General features: G+C 42.7%; 1 protein-coding gene across 2 annotated transcripts in view; it reads left to right on the top strand.

Moving 5' to 3' along the window:
- The window catches only part of DTNB (dystrobrevin beta), a 205,990-nt gene that overhangs the window by 134,529 nt on the left and 50,015 nt on the right, over positions 1–21,446 (top strand). The window contains exons 14-17 of one of the 2 annotated variants that reach the window (XM_075048827.1): positions 4,274–4,359; positions 6,724–6,837; positions 10,979–11,075; positions 17,868–17,888. In XM_075048827.1, coding sequence (XP_074904928.1) covers positions 4,274–4,359; positions 6,724–6,837; positions 10,979–11,075; positions 17,868–17,888 — 318 coding nt within the window. The remainder of the gene's footprint in view (positions 1–4,273; positions 4,360–6,723; positions 6,838–10,978; positions 11,076–17,867; positions 17,889–21,446) is intronic. The other variant, XM_075048828.1, reaches the window with a different exon arrangement.

The following is a 21,446-nucleotide window of genomic DNA, read 5'->3' as shown; positions in this document are numbered from 1 at the left end:
ACAGTAGTTCACCTGAATTAGAGCAGGGGTAAGTCCTGCATTGTAGTACATAGCATGCCCTGCGTCAAACAACCCGATCCTGGACTCCACAACAGCATGTTATTGACCCCTGTTTGGGTTGTGAACTAAACTAATTTGCAAATCCATTTTTGCAGAACTGCTGCCTCGTCCATTGGGTGTTTATGTAGTTGACATGTCGAAAGTAAATATGAGAGTTTGCGCTTGTCTTAATAGAATGCAACCTGTTCTTTCAAACCATTTCTCCAATTTCTCAAAAAATTTTGTATTTTAGTATATTTTATATTTTTTCTTGTCCTATAAAGCAGAAGGAGCTCGCCACAGTGTGACACAATCTGCAGATGTAGGAAATAAATGCTTTATTCCATCATCCATGATACTAATGAAAATATTGAATGGTACTAAGTCTAAGAGAAAAGCTGTAAAACCCCACAAGAGGATGTCAAAAGCATTGCTGGGGTCAGTGTATTGTGTTAATAGTTTCTCTCCTATACGTAGAATTTGATTTTTTACTATGGAAGAAAAGTGCTTTGCTTTGGCAAGATTTGTTCTCAAAAACACCCATTACTTAGCCTATCTTCTAAGTATTTACAAGTGTTCTTATTTCATGTTTTTTCCCCAACAGCTAAGGTTAAGCTGACTGGTCGAGAGTTGTTAGTTCCTTCTTACATTGTTTCTAGGTGTAAGCTTTTATGGATGGCCACTTCTGGTGTCTGGAGTGTCACCTTATAAAACTTAGTGCTTTCAGAGATGAACACAAAAGCTCTGAGATTGCCTCAGGTTTATTTAAGTATCAAGATCTAAGTATTCTGATGAATTTCCTCGTGCCCTGGCTACTTGAAACATCTGTCTATGTTGTCTTCGGTCTGTTTTCTCTTTTCTAATCTGAGTTTTTACCCCAAGGCTGTAAATTCCATGTCCAGGGGAGTTAATGTTTTTTAATATTAGACCTCCATTGGATTTTTTTTTTTTAATAAAACCTAACCCAGAGAGCATGAACCAGAATCCCAGGGCTGCCTCCTGACCACCACTGCATCTAGCACTGCTGCCTGTGGCTGGGCTTTGGCAGGAAGGATGGAGCCTGCTGCCTCACAGGATGCCTGTTTGTTGGGGGATGTGGCACAGGAGCGGTGTCTTAGTACCCATTCAAGGTCAGATATATCTAGAACTGGTGTCAGACATTTCCTGGACAAGTGCAGTAGCAATTAGGCACGTACCTCTCTTGTATTTTCAGCAGGCTCAACGCTGTCTCAGGTGACTCTTTGAGGCACTTTTGAATACCCCAGAGTTTAGACATCTCTCCTCCTGAGTCCACATTGTAGTATAGATTAGGTGAGTGATAAGTGCTATTTCTCAATAGCTGAGGGTAAGATAGACACTTAGGCTTTGTGTATAGCAGTCATTAAAAACTGCTGGTGCCCACATCTATAATACTGAGTGCTCTCACCCTCCAGAACAGTGCAGCTGCATACAAACCACCTGCTGCAGATAGTTCTCAGCTTAGGGTAGATCCCAAACCATGCTGAGAATTGCTTGAGAGAGCTAGTTAGTCTGGGCTAAAAATAAGGCAGGGGCCATACTAAGTATCTCACAATATGAGTGATCAAATTCCAGTGCCTCTGCCTGGTGCTTTTTATTTCACGAGCATAGGCATCCCCTTTGCAAACTTTCAGACTGAGCATCAGGTGCCCTTTAATTTTAAGAACTTGGAAGATTTAGATGTTGGTGGAGAATCAGCAGCCTGAATTTTTTTTCTGGGGTTGTTTAGCCTTGAGAAGTCTCGTGGGGGTCTTTTTCTGTATTAATATATGATTGTGGCAAGTAAAACGATGGAGCCAGACTCTGTTCAGTGGTGCCCTATGAAAGGACAAGAGGCAATGGGCACTAGCTCACTTCCATTTAAACAAAAGAAAAAACTTTCTTATGGTGTAAGTGCTCAAACACTGGAACAGGTCACCCCAACAGGTTGTGGACTCTTCATCCTTGGAGGTATTCAAAACTCAGCTGGACAATGTCCTGAGCAACCCGCTGTAGTTGACATCGCTTTGAGCAGGGGATTTGGATTAGACCATCTCAAAAGGTCCTTTCCAACCCCAGCAACTCTGTGATTCTGAGTTGTTAAAAAATCAAATAGACTCTTGGAAGCAATAGAGCATTGAATTGTCATGTAAAATAGCCACCGTACAGTTTCCAAAAGACCTCTTGACTAGCAATGTTTGAAAGTGAGCAGCATGAGGGATGTGTCTGCTCTAAATAAGTTCTCTGCAGTGTTGTCTTTGCTCCTGAGAGTACTTTAGGTCATGAGGGTCATTTCAGGCTTTGGACAGGATTTCTGAAGAAAGGAATTAAGGACAAGATTGTGATTTTATAGGCACGGTCCTACTTTGCAGCAGAACAAGGGTTCATGTGCTTCGGATGGAGCCCCAGAGTGCACTTGTCCTCATAGCTGATTGTACCAGGATGCAGGGAGAGACCGTGGGACCTGGACTTTGTGACGCACTGTTTTGGGGGACCAGTAGGTCCTATCAGAGTTATGTACACCGAGACTGTTCAGGTCACCCCAAGATGGAAAGAGTGGTGGCAGTGCTGCTGCCTACATTGTGCACCAACCTCGACCATCAAGATGAGATGAGAGATGAGAGCTGGGGTTCTGCCCTGGCTGTATCGGCAGATCCATCCCACTCCTCCCCCACACCAGCCCTGTTCCTTGGTGTGAGAGCAGAGCCCACCCTGCACCGTCAGCTCCTCCCCGCTGCCTGGGAGAAGAGGGTTTTTTCCTGACCCTGCTGCAATGAACAGTGTTTCTGCACTTCAGTTTCTGGGTTGGTTTATTTTTATTTTTCACACTGTTCATTTTAACTCCCAAGCTGTTTTGTTTCTTCTTGCCTGGAACCTGCCTTACCCAGAAGTTTCTACACAGGCAGTTTCCACATCATTAGGAGACTCCCGAAGTGGATACCAAGCTCTTCCCTCCAACTTCTGTTTTTCTACCCAAGTAGTTTCAGAAAATGGTTGTGAAAGTGTCTTCTCAAACCAGGATCCCAATCTGAGGTCCTTCTGAAAATGTTGTCGTAAAAATCTGTGCAATCTTGAGATCAGATGAAAAACAGACAAAAGCAGAGCACAGAAGGGATACCTGCAGGGTGGGTGCCGAGAGGACAGAGCCAGGCTCTTCCCAGTGGAGCCCAGTGCCAGGACCAGAGCCCACCTTGGAGATCTTCAGAAGTCGTCTGGACACGGTCCTGAGCAACCAGCTCTGGGTGGTCCTGCTTCAGTAGATGGCCTCCAGTGGTGCCTTCCAAACTCAACCGTTCTGTGATGCTATAATGACCTGGTGTTAGAAGCAGACCCTGCATACCATCTTGTGCATCAGGCATTTCTTAGCCAGGGAGACCTGTCCATGATAAAAGATGTCTTCTCAGCTCCGAGTGGACAACTTCTTGTGTCTGATGGCCAGAAGGATGGCTTTGAGTCGTACTAGAGCTCCTAAGCAGAATCTTAGGATTCCACTGGAAAAATGCACTGAATCAGTACAAGACCTTGTAATATTTCTCTCTCTCTTCTTGGTTCATATAACTGGCTTCTTCACCACCCAGTCCAGCTGCCAGCAGGTTCTCCCAGAAAGTACAGATTCTTGTTTAATTGCCTAGTCCTTTTCTCAGTAATGGTGATGGTGAAAAGTACCTAACACAAGGATCACAAATCTCACTTCAGCTGATGCTTTTGAGGGGTTGAGAAGAATTAGATTTTCCAGAGGCAGTGACCATGCTTAAATTTAATGTCTGTGAATAATCCTGTTCATAAGCTGTAAGTTATTCTAACTTTTCTTCACTAGCTGACGTATGGGAAGATCAATGTTTCGCTAGAAGACTTTATGATAAAAGGTAAACATGCATCTCTTCCCAGGAAAGCCTATCGGTGCTTTAAGAACAGATAGGTATGGTGTATTTTTTTCTGAAGGTCCTTAAAAAAAAAAAAAAGGGCAAATAAAATTCTTCAGACAGATAGGATGATAAGCCAGGTCACCCTTTCAGCAGCCACCCACCCTGAGATCAGACCAAGTCAGCCATAAAAGCACACCTCAGCGTGCCCCCGTAGTCCATCTCGGCACAGATATTTTCACAGTTTTGCAGCCTGGGGTGTAAGTATCGTACCACGGCATTCAGGAAATATGAGGCTGGATCCAGACTGTGTCATATGTGGTAACAGGTAATGAATATTTTGTCTAATTTTTTCTCTGTTCCTCATCCACCAGCCTCGCCCACCAACAGACCTGGGTTTCAGCTTTGATGCCAATAAACAACAAAGACAGCTGATAGCAGAGCTGGAAAACAAAAACAGGTAAAAAGCAAGCTTTGATCAGTATTGTTTCAGGAACAACATTTGAGGAGAGAAGAGCCTTCAGTCCTTGTGCTTTGTTGTTTTTAACCTTTTGTATTATATTAACCAGATTGTTTTCCTAGATCTTTTGTTGAAAGGTGTAGCTGCCTCTAACCAATTAGCTTAGGGTGGATGCAGCTGCAGTGTCCTTATTCCCCAGGGAGCAGGTTGATCTTCTTCACTGATCTTAAGATCATCTTAACTGGCGCTGAGCGTCAGGAGCTGCATTGCTATCTTGTATTGCTATCTGCAGACCCAGCAAACTTCTCACAGCAGGGTAAGCCATTCAGGTGGCAGCAGAAAAATAAATCAGCTGCGATGTAGTGGAGTGAGCTGGTTGGAAGGCTGGGGTGGTGAATTCAGCTTGAGAAGAATGCGTGCGTTTTTTTCTTTTGCTGTAAAACAAAACAGTCTGAAGAAACTGGGAGGCCTGAAAGAAATAGGAGATGGGCTGTAGAAGATGGTTTCCTTCTTCTGGACGTGACCTGGCAATGTGCGCTCACAGCCCAGAAAGCCAACCGTGTCCTGGGCTGCATCCCAAGCAGCGTGGCCAGCAGGTCGAGGGAGGGGATTCTGCTCCGATTGGGTGAGACCCCACCTGGAGTCCTGCGTCCAGCTCTGGGGTCCTCAGCACAGGACAGACATGGACCTGTTGGAGCGGGTCCAGAGGAGGGACACTAAGACGATCCGAGGGCTGGAACACCTCTTCTGTGAGGACAGGCTGGGAGAGTTGGGGTTGTTCAGCCTGGAGAGGAGAAGGCTCCAGGGAGACCTTATAGCAGCCTGCCAGTACTTAAAGGGGGTTTATAAGAAATATGGGGACAGACTTTTTAGTAGGTCCTGTAGTGACAGGACAAGGGGTGATGGTTTTAAACTAAAAGAGAGGAGATTCAGGCTAGATATGAGGAAGAAATTGTTTACGCTGAGGGTGGTGAGACACTGGCCCAGGTTGCCCAGAGAGGTGGTCGCTGCCCCATCCCTGGAACCATTCAAGGTCAGGCTGGACGGGGCTTTGAGCAACCTGATCTGGTTGAAGATGTCCCTGCTCATGGCAGGGGGATTGGACTAGATGACCTTGAAAGCTCCCTTCTTGATGATTCTTCTTGCTTCAGAGGGACTGTTAAGAAGAGATCGCTCTGTTTTTATCATAATATTGCATTTTCACCAGCATGATTCTTCAGCACTCACATTTTGAGTTCATGTTTCTCTGGCTAAGAGAAACTAAGAGGGTACACCTCTAAAGAGCAAGCTGTTGAGCAGCTGCAAACCCCATGTGTTGTACGGCACAGGCAGCCCGCGGGTTACCTATGGAGCCTCTCCGGGTGCCCGATGATGTGTTCTCCTCAGAAGCGTGCTCGGGTCTCCCTGTGCTCCAGCTGCGCCTCAGCTGGCGTGCGTGAGCTTGCTGCTTGCACAGCCCCTTGCCAAGGCACCCTCAGCATGCCAGGTAAAAATACTTTTTAAGGTTAGTTTGGAGGAGAACCAGTTCCTGGAGAGCACAGGAACAGCTCAATCCTTGCACCATCTTGGCTTCAGTATGCTACCAAGAGACCTTGCAGGTATTTGAAATTATTCATCGAGATCACAGATAAGGGAGATCTCAGTCAGTGCTGGTATGAAACCTTGCAAGGAGAGCAGCTCAGCAGTTTTAAAAAAGAGCGGGGGGGGGGGGGGTGTGGAATTAGAGATTATAATCTTCACTTTCAGAAGGATTTCATTTCCATTTTAATGAGTGAGTCCTTGGCCATCAGTGCCACCTTCACTTGCCTCTGGCTACACAGAACACAGTGGCCTTAATTGGGCTGCTGGCTGATCACCTTCCCTTTGTGAGACCTCACAAATTTGTCTCTATTACTATGAGCTGTTACTTTCCTTATTCCTCCTGACCTGCCACGAGCCCTTGGAAAGGTGAGTAGGAAGCTAACTGGTGCTGGCACAGCTGGGCATGCTGGCGGTGTCACTTCAGAGCCCTTCCTACAGCACGTGCGATGCAGATTATGCTGAAAATGGAACTTTTTTCTTTTTAGAACAGTCTCTAAGCCCATTCTGCATGAAAAGTTTTGGAGAGATGTTGCCAGCGTATGGCACATACGTGATTTCATGCTTATTAAGTAGTAAATTTTCCTGTGTGTATTACAGCAATCCATAGGACTGCGCAAACTTACCTGTCTTGGGTTTGAGTCTGTGCCAGTCATACATGAACAGAATTGTTGTACTTAGGCTGGATACTGACAGAAAGAATGCTTGAAGGGCTATAACAGTATTCAAGAGCAGTACAGAGATTGACCTTTTTCCTCTTTAATCTTCCCTATGTCATTTCTATAGAGAGATACTCCAAGAAATTCAGCGTCTCAGGCTGGAACATGAACAAGCTTCTCAACCTACCCCTGAGAAAGCCCAGCAGAACCCAACTTTATTGGCTGAACTCAGGCTTCTACGGTAAGAAATATCTAAAGCTCACGGGCATTTGGTACTTGGGCCACTCAGCCCATGGGGTCTGCTCTGTGGCACAGACAGCACTGCCTGTTATTGGGGAAAGGGTAATGTCAGCATATCTTCAATGACCTTAAAGTGTTGTTTTAAACTGCTGAATTCTGAAGACTGACAGCATATTGAAGGTTGCCTTTTTTTTAAAGTGACTTTAGAAGTAAATAAAAATGTCTTTTAAAATGAATTTTATTTGTATAGTTCAGAAAACTGTAAAGAAGAAACTGATAAGAAAAACTAGCAGAAGTGACATTAACTGCTTATTATTTATTGTCCAAGGAGTGGAGCTGAAGATAAATGTCAGTTATTTGATTAGTCAGTGAAACTCCAAAACTTCATACCTACAGATAATCAGACATACATCCAAAGTTGGAGAACAATCTTCAAAGCCTCTTTGATTAAGTTTGCATTTTGAAGTGACAGGGAAAAAATGTCAGTATTTATAGAATAAAGTGTTTCATAGTTTGGGTAGTCACAAGGGCATTCTCTGGCTATATTTTATTTCATCTTCTATTACTAGTTAATTCAGGGCTCAGCCTTCAAAAATGCCATCTGTAATCTAAAGTAGGTTCTGAAATACAAGCTCTTGGCAGTAGTAGCTCTTTGCAAACTGCATCGTATTTCATTTGTTAGGGTAAACTTTTCCCACCCGCTTAGGAAGTGGCATGGTTGTTGTGCTTCCCAGGAATGTTTAAAGGTTTTCCATGAAGTGCACTGTTCTTGGGATGGAGCTACTACAACTGCAGGCAGTGCCTGCAAGGTATAATCCAGCCCCATATTGCAAAATCTAAGGTTTTCAACTCCTTTCTTTACTTTTTCATATAGAATTTGCTACATTACAGTACATTTTGGTATCTCACTGATATTTTTCATTCTATTACCTAATGATAATAATAGCTCATAGATTTTCCTAGCTTTATACTTTACATAGCTATGTATATTTTTCTTAATTTTTAAAAAACTGGAGAGGATGCAGAAAATACCCACAAATGTTATGCAAGAGGTGGAGAAAAAAGAGAACGCAGCGCAACTTGATGTGCTGTTTGACCCAACAGAGAAAGAATCAAGAGCTTAAACTGGAAACCAGCCACATTCAAACCACAAATAAAGCACATGCTTTTTAAAGCGAGGCAATAATCTCAAGAGCAGTGATAGAGTTTTCAGTCCCTAGACATCTTTCCTGAAGATGTTTTTCCAGAAATATAGGTTATTAGGAACAAAACAGAGCTAACCAGGAAGAGTTAGATGGCCTGTATTTTGCTAAAGAAAAAAAGCTGAATGATCATTGTAGCCGTTTCTGGCCTTCAGATACGTAAACACCACTGGCAAATAGAAGAGTTATGAAAGAAAAAAAAGGTTGAATTAAGCATGTAAAGCCTGTGAAGCCATCATGATTGTCCAGTCTGGGCTTCTATGTAACACAGGCTGGGAAATTTCTCCCTGCAGCACTCCTACAGAACCCTTTTTGATGGGGCTACAGCATCCATGCAAGACAAATGTTCAAGCTTTCATGTTAGAGATTTTAGTATCCCCCGATACTGTTAATGTGATCGTCAGTTAATTTCTGTGCCGCATCTGTGCTTGGTGGACTAAAAGTGTGCCCATTATTTCTAACCTTCATAAGCCTAGTGCCATTTTCCAAACCTTGTCTTTCCCCATGCTTTTGTCTGCTGGGCTAAAAAGGTCTTATTCAAAATTCCTCTTTGTGTGTGAGTATTTAGAGATTTTGATTCCCTCCCCTCTTAACCTCATCTTGCGTAAGTAGCTTGAACTTCTTCAGTTGCTCCATAAAGCAGGTTTGCCAAATCTCCAGCTATCGCTTTAGCTTGCTGTCGGGCTCTCTCTAAGTCCTCTGCATCTCTTCTATATATAGGCTGGAGTATACTGGCTGCAGTATCTCATACGTAGTCTCACTGGTGCTATAGATAGAAGTAGTGTTAGCTTTCTTACCACCAAACACCACTCTCATTAATAAATTCAAAGTGCATGTTAATTGTCTTGACTGCATAGCATCACACTGGAAATTCACAATTAGTGGGTTATCCGTGATGTGAAAGTACTTCACAAAGTCACAGCTAACGAGGAGACGTTCCCCGAGCCTGTGAGCAGTGTGTGATGACCTTGCCTTTGAGTATATGTAAGCACGTTACCAAATGATCTCAGCTGCTGTGTAGAATTTAGGCTGTGAAAGCATGAGAAGGATAATCCATGGAAAATCAACGTGTCCCAGGTTTAAAAACCTGCAGACAACACAGCCTGTAGAGATGAGTCATCTCTACCACGCTGCTGACAAATGTAACCTTGGAAGAAGCACGGCTGGATCCGTCGTCCTTACAGATCCCTGCCCTGGATTGCAGATGCGCTCAGCTGCTTCTGCAACTCCGCAGGGTGCTCACTGATGCACGGGTGCCAAGGGCCCGTTTGGCCCAGGCATATGGCTCAAACTGCGTCTCTCCATTTGTCCCTAGAGGCTGTCCTGTCTTGTTTTTGTAAACATTTAACACCCCTTGTCATTGACAAACAGTACCTCCTCTTTCTTCACTGGGCGTCGTTGAAAAGGAAATTGAATAACATCAATGAAAATCAGACATACACATTGATGTTGCTTCTTCATTAACAACTGCATTTGGAGACCTATACTTATTTAATATGTTGATTTTTACATTATTTGTAGTTGTTAACCAGAATGTTACATTACATAACTATAGAATAAAAGCCACTGACTTTGAACTGACCTAGAGAGAGAAAAAAGACCATATAGACAGATAAAGCTATGTCTGTGGTGGTTTTTTAACACATTCTAGGTGACCAGGCATGTGTAATCTTGCTCTTTATCGCCTTATTTTTGTGATATGTGTCACCATTTAATAACCACATTCTTCAAAATACAAAAAGATGTTGAAAGAAATACCGAGGATAGTTAATACTTCACAGTCTTCTGTCCTTTTAAGAACCAGTATAGAAACAAGTTCATTCTGTTATGTAGCCTTAGCAGTTTTCTGGTTGGATTGTATGCTTATGATGTGTGATTTTCACCATCACCATAATGAAAGCAAGCCATACTCGGCAGATTTATTCAGTCTAAATAAATGGCCTGTTTCTTTTCCAGACTCTGATGTCCAATTGTTTTTTCTAAAATTAGCTGGTTATTAAAATTCCCAGAATGATTTATCCATAGTATATCACGTGAGAACACAGATATAATCTAAGACATTTACAAATTCAGTCTATAATATGTGGTGCCTTTAAGTTTGGATTCAGACATTATGATGTCCACAAAAATAACTGTAGATTAATAAATAAGGCTTTCTAATATCTTTTTTTTTCTTACAGTTATTTATTATTACCTATGATTGGGATTTGTGGAGCCCAGCATTTCTTAAATCATATAAGATACTGAACTTCTGACACGTTGATGTTCATCTTTGAATTTTTCCTTATATTAGTCACTTCTTTATTTTTTTAAATATAAAATAAAACCAAACTCATATTTCTTTAAATATCTCACAGATAGGCATCTGTTGAAATACAGTGGTTTTCTGATGCCAAGGAAAGGGAAGGTCACTTATCTCCTTTTCTTGTTACCTGGGTTCTGGTACAGCAAATATGTCAAAAATTGTACGTCACATTGGTGGACAGAAATAGCTCTGCCAAGTTTCCATCCAGACAGGTGATAGCTTTTCCTTTCCAAACATCTGCAGCCTTTTCTCCTCTTTTTTTTTTTTTTCTCTGTCTTTCCTCCCATAGTTCATTCTTGCTTGTCTGAAAGCTCTGCAGGATGCCTGGGTCTGATGTTAAGAGAGTTCTTAAAAGGAAGAAAAAAGCGGGCTTTTTTTCTCAAAATGCAGTGCTTTTGAAAAGGGCTTCCTACTACCAAGGTGCTGAGTGCAGATTTGTGGATTTTAAGTGAAAAGCTTGGTTGTTATATATACATTTCATGGTCATTGTACTGTGCTTTGCTCTATTTTTTTAAATTGGAAGCAGGGAGGAGTGATGAAAATCAAAGACACATTTATACGGGTGAATTTCCTGAAGTGGTTTTGAAATACCCAACGTTTATTTTCTGACTCTTTCTTTCATGTAACTTGAACAGGCAGAGAAAGGATGAATTGGAACAGAGGATGTCTGCACTTCAAGAAAGCAGAAGAGAACTGATGGTGCAGCTTGAAGGGCTGATGAAACTGCTCAAAGTAAGCCATCTCCTGTCAGAAATGCAGTGCATCCTTCTCTTCCCCAGGTCTGGAATGCACTACTGCTGCTCTGAGATTCCTGCTTTTCTGTCGTACCATTATAAATACTTCATGAGGAATAGAAGGAATTTGCAAAATGTCATTTCCATACTGGCTCTGTGTGGAGGTGCAGATGGTTAATGGGTTTTCAGGTTCATATGCTGCTGCTTTGATTAAAATATCAAGAACCGGTAAGATTTGGAAGGCTTTAAAGAAGTGTTGGGTTTGGGAATCAACTGCATGCTGTTCTGGGTACCAATTCAGATCTTCCAACTTTAACTGGAAAATAAACTGGAAACTATAGGTACTGCAATACTCCCCAGTGGCATGGTGCTGTGTTTCACCAGGTAATCTTACACTAACCCTGCAATGTCTGTGGAGCTTTTTTGCTTTAGAGTATGATGGTATTGGCTCTGATCAATAATATATGTTGTTGTTTGGATTTCTGATGAGAGTCCATTATTATTTTTTATAGAGTCCTGCTAGAGTTGAGCTCATAGTTGGTGACTATAGTCTGAAATACTGTTACGTGTTTATTCTTTCCGTTCTTTAAATTGGACAAGAGCCTCTCTATGAAGTGAATGGCAAGACATTGTCCTTAAGCAAAGAGGTTTTGGTCTAAGGCAAGGTGCGACAAAGATACTATTGGCAATAGAGGTGGGGGAGAGATTGCAGCAATGACACTGACAGGAACAGCGCAGGGGTTTATAGATTAGCTATAGGCACATCTTGATAGTTCCAGAAAAATTCAGAGCTTGTCTGCACTTGAAAGCGATAATGAATTCACATCCTCTGTAAATGTAAAGTGCGGTTGCTCTTCAGATTAGGCTTGCATTCTGGAATAGAAATTTATATATATATACAAGAGGCGATGATCGAGTACTCTTCAGAGGTGCCTGTTTTATTTAGTTTCCCTTTGCAGATAAGCACATAGTTTGTATTAATATTTAGGAAGTAATTTTTTTTTAAGTCAGTGGCTCTGCACGCTGTATTTTTTTTTCCTGTTCAGCCAGTTAATGTCTGTCTTCTAAAAATGTTGAAGACAATCACTTGCTAAATTCACCTTGATTTCTTCAGACCCTAAACCTTTGTAAGTTGAAGTGTTGTATCTCTGAAAATGGGCATCCAAAACCAAATTACAGATTTAGGAAAGTACAAAAAGTTGTTGCATCAGAAACAGTTTGCTTCTTTGTGGTTCAGGTGACCACAGTCGTCATTTTTCTTGCACACATTTGAGGAGCCTCTTTATAACAAAATCAGTTTGGATAGCTGCTTTAACATGATGACAAGCTCCGATGTGAGTTTTCTGTAGACCCCATTATTTTCAAAGCACTCGTAAGCCTTCACAAATTAATTCTCCCAAACAGGAGCTGATGTAAATGCTGTCATCTCATAAGGGTAAACAGCTGTTCTGCTGGCCAGCCTGACTGTCTGCTCTTCCATCTCGAAAGCCTTGAAGGCCAGGTGGAGTATCTTTCTCAGATGCGCTACTCTGAACCTGCAGACTCCAGAGCAACCTGCAGAGATTTGCCCACCCGCTAGGCAAGATGCAGCAGGCAGGCCGGCAGCGTGCCCGCCTTTGCTGCCTGCTTGGCCATCATACTCTCATCTCCCAAGTGCCCAAACAGTGTGTGTTTCCTCTCGCCCGGCTGGTTGGACACGTGAACGTGGCGTTGTGTGGAGCAGCAGAGGGTAGCGGTGTCAGTAACACACCGACGAGGAGAGCACAGATACCGCAGGGGACTGCAGAGGGAAGGGAGCACGAGTACGAGTGGCAGGTGCTGCAGCTGGGGAGAGCCAGGAGGGAGGAAGGAGGACTGCAGAAGAGGGACGGGAACCGTAACTGACTCACCTTCGATAAACTGGTGTTTCTAGGACCGATTCATTAAGTTGAATCATGCAGTTCAATTATGAGCTTGATGGAAACTTTAATGCCATCTTCTAGGCTGCATTATACCCAAGGTTAGTTTAGAAGCTGGCTCTTACTAGACTTTTCATTTATAAATCTAGTAGCTTTTCATTAACTCCCCCAGTTCCCAAAATTGTGTAAAATCTATAAGGGCAAATAGGACTGGATATAAGGAGAAACTACTTCCCCATGAGGATGGTCAAGCAGTGGAGCAGGGGCCCAGAGAGGTTGTGCTGTCTCCATCCTTGGAGGTGTTCAAGACCCAGCTGGGTAGGGCTCTAAGCAACCTGGTCTGAGATTAACTTGACCCTGTTCTGAGTAGGAGGCTGGAATTGAGACCGCCTGAGGTCCCTTCCAACCTGAATTATCCTATGAGCCTGTGACTGTTGTAATTATTTGGTTCTACAGGTTGCATAATATAGTTCTTTGCATTTCCCCTTCTTAGCTTTCTATGGAGCCTGGCAGCTTCTCTTTGATTAAAGCATCTCCCAGAAAGACATCTGTTCTTGAGCTGAAGAAATCAAAAATGGAAATTCGCTGCCAATGCAAATTTGCTTGCACAGTTAAAAATTTATGCCTCATTTTCAGTTTTAATGTATTTAGCTTCACTTTACACCCATTGGCTTTGCTACATGTGGTTCTCCCTCCATTAAATTAAGGAGTACTTTAGCACTCCTGTTTTTTTCCTACATAGATACTTACTCATCTCAGTGAAGGCACTTCTCAATCTTCTTTTTTAAATCAGTTAAACAGGTAGAGCTTTTCTGAGCTTCTCACAATACTGTATTTCAGTATTTTTTATGGTTGATTTATTTGGCTTTTCCCAATTTTGAATATAATTTTTTAAATTGGGAAAAAACAAACTGTATGTTGAATTCTTCTCTGAATCTTAGCAACACTATGCAGAGAGTTACAGGAGGAGTTTCTTTACTCTTCATGACTATTTCCTTTTAGTGCTTTTCTGCACCAGTGAGTGCTTTTTGAAAGCTGTCAGTAATAAGTGCTTTATTTATTTTGTATAGTGCTAACTGGTTAATGACAACGGATTACAAGTTTGGCCTCCAACAGAACTGCAGATATGAAAATATATTACGTCTCTGCAGTTCCTTTAGAAGCCAAACCTGTAACACATTCACGTAACAAAATCAAATTTATTTGGCAAGACCTCTTTTCCATGAAGTTATAATGCTTCGTATATTACTTATTAGTCGAGTCTTGTATCAGCATTTCTGTTACTTTGAATAAATTAATGACAGGGTAAGATGTTTATGCTTATTTAAGTTGTCATACCTTCCTTTTTGAATATGAGTGCAACACAGCACATTCCAGTTCTGGGTATTCCAAGATCTATTAAAAATTACTTTCCCTGGACCATGTAACTCTTCATGTAATTATTTTAAGAATCCCAGCTGCAAGCTACCCAGGCCTGTTGATCTAAAAATATTATTTCTAGTAGATACTTTTTAACACCTTTTCTCATTACTAATGGAAAGTACTTCACTGTTTGCTGATAGAAACTACAAGGGAAAAGTACTATTAGTCAAACACAGAACAGAAATACTAATTCCTCTTCCCACATTAAGAATTTTACCATGACTATCAAGAAGCAGTATACACCACCTCAGGGCTTTGTTTTGTTTCTGATTTGTGTTCATTTCAAAGTCTCCTTTTGGTGGTTTTTCGTGCCCTGCCAGACACGAATTGTTCCCACGAGGTTTTAGCTTCTCTCATCATTTGGTGCACTTCAAAAATTTTCATTTATAATTTACATCAGCTGTTAAGTTTTTATGGTTTTTTCCATTTTCTTATGGAGTATTTTCTACATTTTTAATGCTGCCTTCATTTCACCATTTAGAGCTGGATTCAGCTTACCTAACTTTGGTTATCTGTGAGCTTGGTACCTCAGCTCCCTCTGTGAAAAAAAGGAGAGACAGAGGAAAGCCTACGTTTGGAAGGACGTCGTTGTTCTCTGGAGGTTCATCCTTTTTTCCCATGGCGAGCCATGCTGTGATAGTTGGCCTCAGAGTAGAGAAAGGCCCTTGACTATTTTGGGTGGTAGTGCAGAAGTATTCAAAACCCCATGATTAGTGTCCTGCTCTGATGTTTATTAGCCCACACAGTGACCTACCCGCACCGCTGCCATTTAGAGTTAAGGTTGTTTTTTGCATCGAGTGTCCTTCCACATCTTATTGCCAACATGTGTTGACACTCCAGTTAGGAGGTTCTGGTTACGGGAATTTGTTGGTGGTTTTCCCCAGAGGAGAAGTTCTGGCCGTTCAGCTCTTCCCCAAGTGCTGCGATTGGCGCCTTCTGCTGTGTCGTCCCATGCACTTGTGAGAGCCCGGCTGTATCTGTCCGGGTGAGCTCCTTCGTGCCGGACGGCGTTCCTTGGACTGCCACTCAGCTACCTGCTCTGCTCTTGCTGTGGTCACTGACGTGCCTTTGGGTCAGAACTGCCAGCACTTTCCCAAACCATCTCCAACCACCATCCGGAGGTTATCAGGTGCCCAGATCTGTTCCCGGGGAGCAGTTTGGATAAGGGCACCCCGATCAGGGCGATAAGGCATTTTAACAGTGTGGACGTGTGCAGATCACACCGGAGAACAGTTGCACAATTTCGTTTAATGCTGTAGCCTCCGAGTCTGCAGGGCTGCCGCAGTGGCCACCGTCAGGCTCCCCCTTGGCTGCTAACCTCATGTCCTCCTGGCCGCTCCAGCAAGCCTTTAGTGAGCCCCTTGCACACAAGAGGCAGCCTGTCCCTCTAGGCTGATCAGTCGCCACAACCTGTCAGTACTGTCGTCAGTGACTTTCTTCCAATATTTTTTATCTTCTTTTCCTCATCCAGGCCGTTGGCTTAGCTTTCTTTTTTTTCCTAAAGTCTTCTGTAATAGATGTAGTGCCATTAGCTGGCACTCTTCTAATACGTAGTCCACAGTGATGATTGTCTGCCTGGGCTTTTGCTTTCAGCTACACGGATATTCAGCAGACATATCCCATTTCACTTTTTCCATTTCCTCAATGGTAATTTCCTCACTAGCTGATTTGATGATTTATCTAATAACTGCTCAGTCCTTCTAGCAAAGCTCCATGCCTCTTGAGATTTTTTTTCACATCTGTAGTTAATGCTAAAGCCTCATTTTTCAAACTAACAACTTTTTTGTAGAGTGGAGATCATTTAAGATCTTTCCTTTGACCTGGCTCACCATCTGGTCCTGCAAGTCCCAGTGCTGGTAGGAGGAACAACTGGAAACATGTGGGAGTGTGGGGAGGGCAGCACTGGCCTCTGCTGCTGATGTTGATCCATGACTGAGTGGAGCCATACCCTACATCTGCTACATCAGTGTCTAAATACACACCTGAAAGAACCCCAAGTCTTGGGAGAAAAGCACAAAAGTATCTGCTCAGAAATGTGGAATTCTCTGCAGTCGTTCCTAGATATCTGTGTAGTGCCCTGAGTGCACAGTTGGGAAAACATCTTTTAGTACAGTGGTCAGTGAGAAGAAGCTACTCTAAATTAAGGGACAGGTTCTGGTTAATCGTGCTCAGATGGGAAATAAATGAGGGAAGGTGGATAAACGGGTTCATGGGATTTCAAGGCCAGAAGGAGCTTTTATTCCATGAATTGTAATTCCATGACCTGAATTTCTGGGGAGACGTGCTTACCAGTTGTCCTGCTGCCCTCCACACCATGCAAAGCCACCGTTGGAGGGAACACACGCTGTTACCCTGAAAAAGCTGTAATTGCTATTTCTGCGTAGATGAGAGTCATCAAAAACATGCTGCCAGCCTTTCTTTTAATAGACAGTGTTGCTGCCCGCACCACAACTACTGTGCTCCTCCACACAACCGAGCCTGCAAGACATGAACCCGCAGGAGTCATAATGTTTGTTATATACATGAGGACAAAATCTATGAAAACTTTTGACTTAAGAAAGAAACTCTTGACTAGGTGGTATTTTGCTTGTTCCCAGGAATGGTCATATAGTTGAAGTCAGAATGTGATCCCGCTGGCCCAGCAGGATCACAGTGTACGTTTCCCTGCTTCAAAAGAGGATAAATTCATCCATATTTCACCTTTTCTGGTCTTTCAAATTAGTAGTGATCCATACTGACAAATGTTGCATTGCAACAAAGGAATTGTTTTCTCTGCATCTTTGTCCTTACCCTGCATCTTTGGTGCTTTTGCCTCCCAGTTTCTCCCCTCCCATTCTGGACCCAGTTGCCGGCCGCTTGTTAATTTGCCCTTTTGAATCCGATCTGCAGAGGTCCCTGCGTGCCTGGTGGTAACAGGTACTCTCCGACCAAAAAGGTGATATTTTGCCTCTCAGGCTGTGACAGTTTGGGTCTCTGTGATGGCAGATTTGTGCACACAGGGAACTGAATGCCATGCAGTGGTTGCACACTCCAGATGGTATTTCCAGACTTTAGAGGATGGTAGTCTGATTGAGGACAGCTAGAGAGGCATTTCTGAGTCCAGGGTAGGAAGAGAAGCCAGTGAAGGTTCTGCGTAAAAGAAAAGATATCCGTTGGATATCCTATTCTATATCCAGGATATCCATACTGTGATATCCATCCCGGGGATTCAACTTTTGCCAACACTGAGGGCCATTTTAGAGAAGATTCTTCTTTTGAGAATGGAACAAATGACAGCTTTGCTTTCCCACCACGGCTGTTGTGTCTAAGGTCCTTGTTTCCTTTCGTGTCTGCAGATGTTTCTACAATTTGCCATGTTCTGTTCTTCCATTGGGTCTGTCGTGTATTTTGTGTGCGTACGTTTCCTTTTCATATGATAATTAATCTATCCTGTTTCTCTCTTCACCTTTTTCTTTTGCCAACGTTTATAGGAAGAAGAGCAAAAGCAGGCAGTAAGTTGACTTCACTTTGTAGGTGATCTAACTTTTTTCTTTTTGCATGAAAAACAATTTTCTGTTAATTGGCTTGTATGCAAATAAACCATGGGAATGTGGGGTCTTTCTCACTTGTAAATTTGAAAGCAGCCTTCATCAGTTTTCAGTAGAGCATGTTTTTGTATACATCCTTAAAGTTATTCCTCTCTCCCTTTCAAATTAAGTTTATTGCCATGGGTACACAACCAGTGGCTGTATTCATTAGGTTTTTATAGAATTGTGCATCACCATCCAGGGTTGATAATGTGGATTCTCAGCTGGCTTCATAATTTATTTTGTTGGAGATTCTTTGGAGTATTTTACATGCTAAGGAAGCTTTCTTGTCTCTTCAGGAATCCTTTAATTTGCCTCCTTGCCACATACAAGTCCATGCATGAAAACTAATTAATGACTTAATATTCTGGGCATGGATCCATATCATTCAGTCATGATATAGTCTCCTTGAATTAGTCCCAGTATGCTCATTGTAAACAGGATGAGTAAACTAACAAGAGACAAGAATGCATTTGCTTTGTTACTGATTTTCATTTTCTCTGCCTGCCTATTAAAATCTGAATCCTGTGTTAATTTCGGAATCCACTCCAGAGGGAGCCCTTTTGCTTTTCTCAGAAATAGCCAGATGTTCAATGTCTTCTCTCCAGTAGAACAAATTTTCAGCATTTTCGAACATGGTTTTCTTTATACACAAAGCTTTAATGAAGATTAATCCTGTGTTTCCCAGTGTTTGGGGGGGGGGGGTGTGGGGTGTTAAATGTTGTTTATCAGATACCCAAATTGGATATTGGATATATGAATTAGAAATTCTGGTGACTTTTTTTTTGTAAGGAAATACATATTTCTGGGTAACTTCTATTGCTGAAAATGCTTCAGTACTACATGTGCTAAAATTGGCTTTTGGTGACTCCTGGATGGCCTTTTATTAACGTTCTGTCATCAAATTAAAAAGAAGATGGTGGTAAGTGTGCATCTTCTGTTGGAGCCCAGTTCATCTTTAGTTGATGCTGCCAGTGAAGATTTATCCCTGGGTTTGCTAAGGCAGCACCTTACAGAAATTCTTTGGCTTAATGAAAGGACCAGATTGCAGCATGCAGCAGCGACCTTCAAGGAGTTTCCTGCAGGAAGGAAAACAACCAAGACACCACCATCCCTGTCTTCCAACTTCTAACTGTGCAAGTGGAATGCTGTATTGTATGTCATTCTCTTACCCAGCATCATTGCTTGGAATAATCATCTGCATGGAAATGCAACATTATATTAGCTCGTATTTCCTGTGCTGTGCTGTTCATCTGCATTATGGATATAGAAGAGGGGCAAATAGAGGAAAAAGAAGAATTTGCCCAATTTTACCTCCCTTCTTTCCCTGGAACACTATGTTAGTAGGAGGATAAGAGAGCCAAAACTGACTGCTAAAATAATGTCAACACATTGACTTTCGGTCCAGTCCCATTCTGTTGGAATCAATGATGAATGAGCCAAAAAGGATTTGAAACTCAAGAAGGCAGATTATGACCAATGAAAGGACACATTGGTGATCTGTAGGAACTGAAACTACATCCTTATATTTGCATGGATGGAAGTAGCTTGAAATGCTCTCCTCTTAACTATAAAAGTGCAGCCTGAAAAAAGCTGGAATTCCCAGGATACAGTCCTCCACTTGGCCAAGAAACACACAGAAATCACAGAATAGCTGAGGTGGAAAGGCAGCTTTAGAGATCATCTAGTCCATGCCACCATGCTCAAAGCAGGGTCAACTAGAGCAGGCTGCTCAGGAATTTGTCCCATGTTTTGAGTATCTCCGAAGATGGAGACTCCACAACTTCTCTGGGCAACTGATTCAAGTGCCCTCACCCTAAGAAAGTTTTTTCTTTCTTTTTAAATGGAATTTCCGATATTTCCATTTGCGCCTATATTTCCATTCCATTGCCTCTGGTCCTTTCAGTGGATACCACTGAGAAGGGTCTAGCTCTGTTTTCTTTACTTTCTTCCATTAGGGATTTGTATGCATTGATAAGATCCCCCTGAGCTTTCTCTTCTTGAAGCTAAACAATCCCAGCTCCTTCAGCCTCTCCTCATATGGCAGATACACTGGGTCCTTAATCATCTTTTTGGGTCTTCCTTGGACTTGCTCCAATCTTGCTCCAAATCTTGTACTGGGTTGTCCAGAACTGGACCCAACACTCAGATGCAGCCTCACCAGTGCTGGGTTGAGGTGAAGGATCACCTCCCTCGACGTGCTGCCAGTGCTCTTCCCAACACAGCCCAGAATGCTGTTGACTTTCTTTGCTGGACGGGTACATTGCTGGCTTGTCTTCAACTTCTCTGCAGGACCCCAACATGTTTTTTCTGCCAAGCTGCTTTCCAGCCAGTCAGCCCCCAGAGTGCATTTGATGCCCAGGGTTATTCCATCCCAGGAGCAGGACTTTGCACCCTGTGTTGAACTTGATGAGGTCCCTATCTGCCCATTTCTCCAGTGTTTCAAGATCCCTCTGAATGGCACCACAATCATCTGGTGTATCAACCACTCCTCCCAGTTTTGCATTGTCTGCAAACTTGTTGAGGGTGCATGCTGTCCTATCATCTAGGTCATTACTGAAGATGTTAAATAGTACTGGCTCCAGTATCAAACCCGGAGGCACACCACTGGTAATTGGCCTCCAGCTGGACTTCATGTGGCTGATAACAACCCTACACATCACACACTGCATTGGTATCTGCACTATTCTGGAAGGGATGTAATGGCATATCTCCAGCTTGAAGTCCAGAAGAACTTGTTGGACCATACACTGGCTTCCAGATGTCTGCAGGACTTCATGGTCATCCATGTACTCCAACACTTGAATAAAGGGCTGGATGTCTGTGACACTTAAAGGAACACAGCCAACTGAAGAACTTTAAAAATATTATCAAACATCCCTTTGTCCCTGAGAACCTTGAGAACTGGTTTTGGTGGCTCTAGTGTCATGTCTTCCCTCTGCATGTGTATAAAACCTTAGAGTAGCTAGGAGAGGGTACCAGTCTACTGTGTGCTCAGCCAGCCCCATCCTCATATCCACAAGCATCTGGCTAGGAAAAAGAAGGTAGAGGAGAGGAGGCTCGTCTGGTTAGTACATCACAAAGGTCTACGGACTAGTCCAGAAACAGCAGGACCACATATGACGGAAAATGTGGACCACCATCTGGGTCCTGTGAAAGAGAAGGCCCAAGTATCTTAGTGATCTAAAGTGATGATCGTCTCGACCCTTGACGAGGTGGATAGATTATGTGGTGGCAACATGAATTTATATGAAGGGTTAAAGTAAATAACAGGCAGAATAACAATCACTGATTCAGGACTGGCAGCACATCAAGAGCAGTAGCATCAGCATCCACATTAGGAATTTCTGGTTTCCCTTCACTGCTAAGGCTGCAAGTCCCATTCTACCTTCTCCATGTTGCTAGTAAGATTTACAGAGACAGGTCAAAGAGGATCAGGTTTCTTGGCTATGTTCAAGCAAGTTGCTTGGCAAGCAAAAAAGG

This window comes from Buteo buteo, chromosome 17, assembly GCF_964188355.1.
Source record: "Buteo buteo chromosome 17, bButBut1.hap1.1, whole genome shotgun sequence".
Taxonomy (NCBI): domain Eukaryota; kingdom Metazoa; phylum Chordata; class Aves; order Accipitriformes; family Accipitridae; genus Buteo; species Buteo buteo.
The sequence above is the reverse complement of the archived record's forward strand: the minus strand, read 5'-3'. Positions and strand labels throughout refer to the sequence as shown.